This window comes from Synchiropus splendidus, chromosome 5 (genome assembly GCF_027744825.2).
Source record: "Synchiropus splendidus isolate RoL2022-P1 chromosome 5, RoL_Sspl_1.0, whole genome shotgun sequence".
Classification (NCBI taxonomy): Eukaryota; Metazoa; Chordata; class Actinopteri; order Syngnathiformes; family Callionymidae; genus Synchiropus; species Synchiropus splendidus.
Genome location: NC_071338.1, coordinates 11,979,009 through 11,988,108, shown reverse-complemented (window position 1 = coordinate 11,988,108; position 9,100 = coordinate 11,979,009). Strand labels below are relative to the sequence as shown.

The 9,100-nt window shown below is 45.4% G+C and overlaps 2 protein-coding genes across 2 annotated transcripts; both read left to right on the top strand.

Moving 5' to 3' along the window:
• Positions 1-319: 319 nt before the first annotated feature.
• On the top strand, positions 320-4,705 carry stub1 (STIP1 homology and U-Box containing protein 1). The gene is made up of 8 exons (XM_053866500.1): positions 320-447; positions 1,000-1,206; positions 1,289-1,487; positions 2,044-2,209; positions 2,326-2,401; positions 2,484-2,540; positions 3,168-3,284; positions 3,525-4,705. Exons 2-8 carry the CDS (start codon positions 1,093-1,095, stop codon positions 3,648-3,650), a joined length of 855 nt encoding a protein of 284 aa, XP_053722475.1. The 5' UTR covers positions 320-447; positions 1,000-1,092; the 3' UTR covers positions 3,651-4,705.
• A 162-nt stretch (positions 4,706-4,867) lies between these two features.
• LOC128759497 (pentraxin fusion protein-like) lies at positions 4,868-8,000 on the top strand. The gene is made up of 3 exons (XM_053866501.1): positions 4,868-5,562; positions 6,219-6,276; positions 6,350-8,000. The coding sequence occupies exons 1-3, from the start codon at positions 5,560-5,562 to the stop codon at positions 6,958-6,960; spliced, it is 672 nt and encodes a 223-aa protein (XP_053722476.1). The 5' UTR covers positions 4,868-5,559; the 3' UTR covers positions 6,961-8,000.
• Positions 8,001-9,100: the final 1,100 nt, after the last annotated feature.

Sequence of the window (9,100 nt, the reverse complement as noted above, 5' to 3'; positions counted from 1 at the left end):
CCACAGTGCCATCTGCTGATGGAAGTTGATATTGCTGTTTCAATGTTTATATTCCGCCTGAGAACTTTTGACAGCCGCTTCGTGGTTTCATCAGGACACAAACATTCAGTTGAGAGAATGAGGAGTTAGTCACTCAATAAATATGCTTGTCAGTCCCACTAAAGTGCTAAGCTCCAACGCTGTCTTGCCTGCATCCAAGCGACCAGTAGACTGTTGACAGCTCCACCGCGAATTTCATTGCGCTCCAGAAAACCACTGCGATGACAAATAAAATGTGTCTGTTATACAGGAAGTTGGCCGCCCGGCTTCCGCTGACGTACGCGTGTTTGTGATGTCAGCATAACAACAACCTGTCATGATAGCTCCTGCTGGGAAAAGGGATCGAAGAAGGCTTGCCACAAGATCTCATGAGATCACCAAAGCGTTCATGTGAAATAATCTGAAAAGGTAGGTTTGTCTGTCCTCGTGAGTCCACGTGAATGAAAGGATCAAGTCGCGACTGAAGGGAGAGGTTCGCCTGCTAACAGGGATGCTAACGTGCGCTAGCATCAGCTGCGTCTCCGGTTGCGCCGCGGTGTTGTATCCCTGCAAACGTTGGGGATTTAAAGGCCTGCGGTGACACTTTATCGGGGTCCGGTGAACACATCATGCTTTTTTCATTAAACACGGTCCAAAGTATTGACTGGCATCATCGTTGACGTAGCGCCGATGGTTAATTGAAGCGCTATGTAGCTAACTCGCTACTTGACGCATCAAGTGTTGCTGGAGAACAAGACGCGTTTCCCCGATCGGTCACATATTAGTGCTTAAAAAATGGAAAACTAGAATGTGCAGGTGTCCACGCGTAAGTCCACGCACATCAGTGATCGCTGATGGCCTTGTTCTTGAACGTGAGAGTTCAAATTAAAGGGGCGACGTTGGGGAGATTCGATGTTTGGTCGCGCGCACTGCAGTTGCATTGCGGGGTCTGACCCTCCGAACCTGGGTTCAATCTGACAGACTGCCACCATACCAGTCAGGCATCCGGCCGAGGAAACGGGGAGCAAGATAGGGAAGCAGGGCGAGGTGGGCGCCGCGGAGCCGGTGGAGAAAATGGCCGGCAGCCCAGAGAAGAGTTCGACCGCACAGGAGCTGAAGGAGCAGGGCAACCGACTGTTCCTCTGCCGCAAGTACCAAGAAGCCGCCACATGCTACAGCAAAGCTATTGTAAGTAAATGCGATCAATGCCCCACAATGCAAAAGGTATCATCCAAAGATGTGTTATGGTCCAATTCTGTCTTGCTCCCAGAACCGCAACCCCTCTGTGGCAGTGTACTACACCAACCGGGCTCTTTGTCATGTGAAGCTGCAGCAGCATGACAAGGCGCTGGCCGACTGCAAACACGCGCTGGAGCTGGACAGTCAGTCCGTTAAAGCCCACTTCTTTCTGGGCCAGTGTCACCTCGAGTTGGAGAACTACGACGAGGCCATTGGGAACCTGCAGAAAGGTCAGAGGCTTATCTGCTAGTTATGACAGATGTGTGCAAAGGGGGGCCCACATGTGGCCCTTTGCATTTATTTGTGCGTCCCCCTTGAAGTCAGATCAAAACTGCAATTGAAAATGTGTCCTTTTTTCATTGATTTGTTTTTTTCTTTTACACATTATGTAATGTCCAAAAATAAGCCAAAAGTATTTTTTAGATTCCCCATTTATCCGTTTCCATTCCCTGTGGCTCATCATAGTTATACTGAAATGTTCATTTGAACACTAAATATTTCTCCCAAAAAGGAATCAAATTTAACCGTATTTCTTGTCCCTCAAAATAAACAATAAGGTGAAAATAAATCATTGTAAAAAGTGCTTGTTTAAAATTATACAATATGTTTTTCTTTCCTTCCATGGGACTACACTACTCTAAGAGTAGAGTGTGACAACATATGAATAAAATAAATATAGGTAGAAAATATAGATACGATTTATCCTTCCAAAGTTAAAATTTCGACTTCTTTGTTGGGAATATCATGTTGTTCAGAAGTCTGTTGTTTTTTTTTTGTGGTCTGCAGCTTACAATCTGGCTAAAGAGCAAAGGCTAAATTTCGGAGATGACATTCCCAGCGCGCTGCGGATCGCCAAGAAGAAACGTTGGAACAGTATTGAGGAGAAACGCATCAATCAGGAGAACGAGCTTCATGCTTATCTGACCAAACTCATTCTGGCTGAGAAGGAACGGTGAGGCCACATGCTGTGCTTCAGTATGCGTCAGTATATTTAGCATCATTCAGTTCAGCACATCTTGTCTGCCATTCCATTTTGACGGATAATGTGTCATGACTGTGTGTTGTCAGGGAGATGGAGGAGTACAAAGAAAAGCAGGATGACAATCAGAATGGGGGAGATGCCGCCAAGATTTCGTCTAAACATGTGGGTGTATTAACGTACTGCTTCCTCAGCGCAGCCTCCTGCATGTGCACCTCAATAATGGACCTGTCATTTGTAAATGCAGGACAAGTATCTCATGGACATGGATGAGTTGTTTTCTCAAGTGGATGAGAAGAGAAAAGTGAGTATGCTGTGTTACAGTCCAGGCTGATCTACATAAAGCTGCTCTCTGGTTGTCAATCACCGTCTAACACAGTGGTCCCCGACCTTTTTATCACTGCAGACCGGTCAACACTTGACAATTGGAACGTGTCTCTTCACTGAGCCTTTTTCCCTTCGCTAAGAAACGGCTGTTTCCTACACATTTTGCGAGCATGTGGATTAAATTTTAGCTCTCAAGTGACCGTGGCTTAACTGAAAGAATCCGGTCACTTTTCAAAAAAGGTTTTTCAAAATAAAAGATCCTTCAGACTCAGATCATACACAAAACGGAAATAATGAATTATTTCTTGTGCGGCCCGGTACCAATTGATCCACGGACCGGTACCAGCCCCTGGCCCGGGTGTTGGAACCACTGGTATAACACACAACCCAGTCTAACTCTAAATTACACTCAAGTTACACTAGACTCCCCATGCTGCCGCACTCTGACACCCGGGCACCATCTTGACTTCAGGAATTTTCCAGGGAGCCATGCGGCCATTTTCTGGATTACAAATATACTGTCAAGACTTGGTGTTGTGTGATGAGAATAGTTAGTTTTGTAAGGAGTACAATTAATAGTGATTTATTTATTTTTCGTTTTTAGAAGCGTGAGATTCCAGATTATCTCTGTGGAAAGATCAGTTTTGAGCTGATGAGGGAACCGTGCATCACACCCAGTGGCATCACCTACGATCGCAAGGACATCGAGGAGCATCTGCAGGTATTTACAGTCCATGTGGTTTAGTGGAGGATGACAGGAAGTTGCTGTTATTCCTGGTAGGCAGGTGGACTGTTTTATCCTGAAGTCTGTCGTGGGATCGCAGCACATGGGCTCCTGCATGTGCACCCCCACACCAATTCACTCATGGAAAATGAATATAGGGGCTTATCCAGTTAGTTTTCACAATACTTTAAGGTATTTTCATCAAACATTAACACTGTAAACATATTTTTCTGGCAGCGAGTGGGACATTTTGATCCGGTCACCAGGAGCCCATTGACCCAAGACCAACTGATCCCCAACCTGGCCATGAAAGAAGTGATTGATGCCTTTATCCAGGAGAACGGCTGGGTGGAGGACTACTGACTCTACTGCCAGTCTGAGATCCGTTTTGTTTGGATGGGAACTGTCAACACGCAGGACGAATCACCTGATGGATAAGAGGACAGGTGCCAAGCACCGTGTTCCGCCTCTCCTCCTCACATCTTTGCTGTGAAACGAAAAACTTTTGAGGATCCATGTCCGTGGCCTGCGCCTCCCTTTAAAAACAGCTGTACACATTTCGTCTATCTTTTCTTCCCAAAACAAGGGGCCAAATTCTCAGGTCTCCTCTTGCCACTCTTCTATTTCTGTGTGCCACAGGTCCGACAACCATTATTATCATGGAAGTTTTATTGGCAGAATTCAGAATCACAGATGTGTTTACAATATTTTATTTCACAGATGTGTACACCCACAAAATGCCTAACTTGCTCACTAAAATGCCAAAAACACCTGTCAATCTTGATGACTTTTATGTCACGACCTTCACCTCCCGTTCACCTATGGGGGGCGCTCTAGACACACCCAGACACACAACTGTAAGATGATCATGATCTCTGCATGTCAATCACACCCTAAGTAACCCAGATAAGATGAATGTAAACATAAGGTTTTTAGCTCGAGTTGACCAACCAGTTCTTATCTGGACATCATGAGATTCACACAGGAAGCCTTCAACTCCAAGCGGACTGACTTGAAGGGAAAGCTCCGGTCACAATGCTGGATGTCTGTTGAGCACAGGTTTGGACGGTGACATCAGCATTTGTGCTGCTGTGTGTTGTGCACTTGTGTTGGACAGTGTCAGCTGCCTCCTTGTTAGATATGCTGGATGATGTCCGACCATCTACTCTCGTCTCTTCCTCAGTCTTTGTGTGCTGGTTCCACGGCAGCCTCTCTCGACGCACTCATCCGGTTCTGCACTCGTGGTTTATATGATGTGGAGCTGATGATGGATGTGTGCGTGTGTGTGTGGCCTGGTTGTAAACCGCTCGTGTATATAATGTTTCTGTGCATCTTTACTTCATGACAAGATAGGGTTCTTTATTTCTGGAGAAATCCTAGAGCTTGAGAAACTGTATTAAATGTAGATATGTTGATAATGTGTGTGGCTAGTTTCTCTGGACTCCTGCAGCAGTCGGGAGACAAAAGTCACAATTGTGTTTCTTGTGCCTCATTCCTTTGCCACCCATCATCGCTAGTGCAGCCGATAAATAGAGTATCACTCTTGCCTTCCAAACACTTCACACATTATCAAGAAACAGCTCAGGATTTCATATGAAAATGTTGTGAAGGGGAGTACAGTATATATACTATTGAGTCAAAAAATATGCAAAAAAAAAAAAATATATATAATTATTATTATTCCTAGATAATGAACTCCATTGAGAGGGTCCAGCTCAATAATGCACGACAAGTCTGACTGTCTGTCGACTGCATTGATGGGAGCTAGTGAACTGAACTGAATCAGACTACCACACAAAGTGACCAACCACTGGCATTGTGATCAGTTATGTTCAACGATGATCCAAACTCTCTGATTCTCCACTGCAATGTTTTGGTCTCAGGCCCTGCAGAGATGGCCCTTCACATGTGAGAGGTTAAATATCATGTTCTCTCATGTGTTGTCTGGTGTCCGTGGGTACAGTATGAAGGGCCTCAGCTATTATGCTCCCTAGGGCCCGACATGGACAGTTAAAGAGCTGCGTGTGCACAAATACTGAGTCTTGACAGCAGAAAAATAGGTATCACTGTAACTGTTTAAAATTTAAAACTGGATTTAATAAGAATAAGACTTGTCTGTATTAAACTATTAGGCATCCAGTTGTGTGTCTGCTGGTCACCTACAGCACACAGAGTCTGTTGTTTGAGGCCACGTCACAGTCAGTACCAGGAGGGAAGCGCACTGGGAGTCACACTGACTTTGCAGCACAGCAGAGAACAACGCATCATCATCATGGTAAGAAACAAAAAGCTTTTTTTTATAACATTCTAGCAGCACTGAGCCTACACACCTGGGTCCTTCAGCACGAACCAGGCAGAACTGGACTGGAAGCAGTGCCAAAATACCAACATGCCATCTAAAATATTCAGGAGATTCATGTTACTTTATTTCTAATACAATATGGGCAGACATGACAAATCCAACGGCATCAGTATGTGCAGAACCCTTCGTGACATGTAGCAAATCCAACACATAAAGTGTTATTTTCAGGACATGGATCAGACCTGGGTAGAGTAGGACCAGGGTCAAATGCAGCCTTTCACTGTGTTTATGTGACCTTGATGACGCCACACACACTGAAAAAATAGAAATGTTGCTGACCTCTGTTAGTTTGTGCTTTTTCATGACCAGCTAAATATGTTTTTTAATTCTTTCCTGTTGTTCTTTTGTATTCCTTAACCATCGAAAGAAATTGAAATGAAAATCGAAAAAGTTTCCCAACCATATTCAATGTAATGTGACACCTTTGGAAATGTATTTGCCAACTCCTGACCTTCAGCGAAGATAATGCTGCTTATAAAGTAAGTTTCAGGGCTCCTACTATACAGTGTGCCCTGTGCTGCTGGGTCTTAAGTGAAGAAATACTTCATCTGTTGTTTTTTTTTTTCTAGAGTGTCTCCCTCTTTGTGGGGCTCAGCTTGTCTCTGGCTCTGTCAAGTGCCACACAAGGTTTGTTGCAGAAAATTGTACTGCGCTCCTCCGAGCACGTTCAACGCTCACACCCTTCCATCTCATGTTGCAGTGGGTCTGAGCAACAAGGTCCTGATCTTCCCGTATGAGACGGACTTCAGCTTCGTAGCCCTCATCCCTCAGAAGGAGATGTCCCTGAAGGCCTTCACTCTGTGTATGCGAGTAGCGACCGAGCTGCCTGAGGAACGGCAGATCATCCTGTTTGCGTACCGCACCGCCGACTACGACGAGCTCAATGTGTGGCGCGAAAAAGACGGACGGGTCTCCTTCTACATGAGCGGCGACGGGACCTTCTTCCACCTGCCGCCCCTGACCACCTTCCGCACCAGCCTCTGCCTCACCTGGGAGTCCGTGACTGGTCTTGCTGCATTCTGGGTGGAGGGGAAGCGCAGCACCTACCAGGTGTACAAACCAGGACACAGCATCCAGCCGAAAGGCTCCGTCATCCTGGGTCAGGACCCGGACAAACACCTGGGCGGCTTAGAGGCCACGCAGAGTTTCGTTGGTGAGGTGACCGACCTGAACATGTGGGATCATGTTCTGAAAAGGAGCCAGATCCAGGCCTGGCACTACGGCCACAAGATCTCCAGTGGGAACATCTTTGACTGGGCCACCATCCAGTACGAGCTGAACGGCAATGTGATGGTGGTGGAGGAGGACTGACTGGAGGAGGAGTCTCAGATGCAACCGGACACTGCTCTGGAGATCTGTGCCGGGCTGATGCTGATGTGCCTCATGGTCCTTCTCAAGTGTAGCTTATGTTAACCAGCTATTTTGGGATACTCTCAAGTTGCACGTCAAAGAGTCCTAACACTTGCTCTCAACTTAGGAAGACAAACTTTGACTTTCATAGATTGACTTTCTTTTTGTCTTTAGTTTGCAAGGATGAAATACCACTGCAGTTCAAAATGCACATGAGCTTTTACACTGACACCAAAGCATTTCAACAACATGGGAACTTTGATGGACCACTGAACTCAACTTTAAGCTGCTTCTTGTAAATGTTAACTGTGGTGGGTTCAGCACAGTGTGGCAGCAGTATGGTACACGTGCTGGTGCCTTCTTATCAATGCAAAAAAATTGAATTAATAAGTGGTTTCATAATTCATTGCAATGAATAGCATCACAATATTTGACACCAGAGTGACCACGTTGAAGTTGAATCGGTGCCATAAGCTTGAACATCAGGGAGGAAGTGGTCCAGTGATCTCTATCTCCACTTCTACCGTCACTAGTCAAAACTGAGCCTCCATTCCTCTGAAGATAAGATTGTGAACGGTTGCACATTTTCTACTTCACCTTCAGCGATGGTCGACCATCTTGACCTAGAGTTCTGAGTTCCAAAAGAACAGGCTGAGGAGATGGATACAGTATAGATAAGGAGGAACTGTTTAAAGATGCCACTCACAACTATGCTTCTTTGACAGATACCGCACTGCCCAACTTGTGCGAGGTCAAATCCTGATCCGTTTTCCACTAGTAGCCAGTTGGATTCTGAAAAAGAACACTGATCAAACTACTAAACTTTGGCTAAATGCTCTGCAGCTTAACTTCTCTGCGAGAACAATGATCATATTGACATTGTGTTGCCTCAGGTTTGGCTGCTCGCTCATGAATTTTAAGTGTTTCCTCTGATGCAAAAACGCTTGCGGCTTTGTAATCTCTCTGTGCAAAAATGTTTAAATAAAACTCTTTGAACTTTGCTCAATAAAAGCTCACACTTTCTTGGTTCTCACATCAAGGTGTGACAAGTCCAGTGCTGAGATGAAGAGAACGGAGACACCATGTGGTCGAGTTGTAGAATGCAGTCAAATGGCGTTTGGACAGCCTGGTTACATCAGCCCCCTGAGAAACGACTTTTAGATGATCGACTGCACAAGTCAAAGTTCAGCTCAGTGACAGTGATGCACACAGCTCGTATTTCACATTTATGAACTGTTTTGGACTGTGGGAACTGTTTCACATTATTTTCTTGTATAATAACAATAACAACAACAACAATAATAATAATGAATGTTTTTCTTTCGTCTCTATATTTGGCTACTTTATTGTAAGAAAAATAATTTTAAAAAAAAAGAAATTTGGACAGAAATATAGCTTTGTGAATTTGAAAATGTGAGTGGAAAAGCCAATAACGCGGACTCATAATAATAAATTGTTTCATTATTGAGTTCCCAGCTCTGGTCTTCGGGAAAAGTGGTCAAAATTGTTTTAAAAAGTGCAGATGAAGTGGCGAATACTCTCTTCAGTCGCCACAGTTCCTGGTAAATTTGGCCAAAGACAGGACGAGCCGGACGTGTCAGATGTAACTTGCAGAGATCCAGTCATATGGACTGGCTTCTCTAACAAAGGCCTTTGGACTGAGCTCCGGGTCAGATGTTCTCCATCCAAGTGGAACACAGTAACCCCAAGTTGCAGTACGGGCTCTGTGTCCGTCTCCATGGCTGCATGCACTCATTATCTCTGCCTGCACCACCATCCTCATGACCTCCTTGCAGAGACGAGGGAGAAGTTTCCAGCGCGTGGCTCAGGCTTCCTTCAGGGTGGGAAAGTGCGTTGCGAGTGTCTGTTTATTTCCACCAAATCAGCCGTCGGCTCTCGCAGCAGCTAAATAAGGAGAGGACCGGGCCGATGAGTTCTGACTGCGGGTCAGCAGCCAAATGTTCCACCTTCTTGGATGTTGCAATGCATCAATCGCGGTGCCCACTCACTGTGCGGTAACACCTTTGTGGACCATCTGCCCCGGCCTCCTACGCCTTGTGGCAAACACACACACACACATACACACACGAAGCCTCTTTTT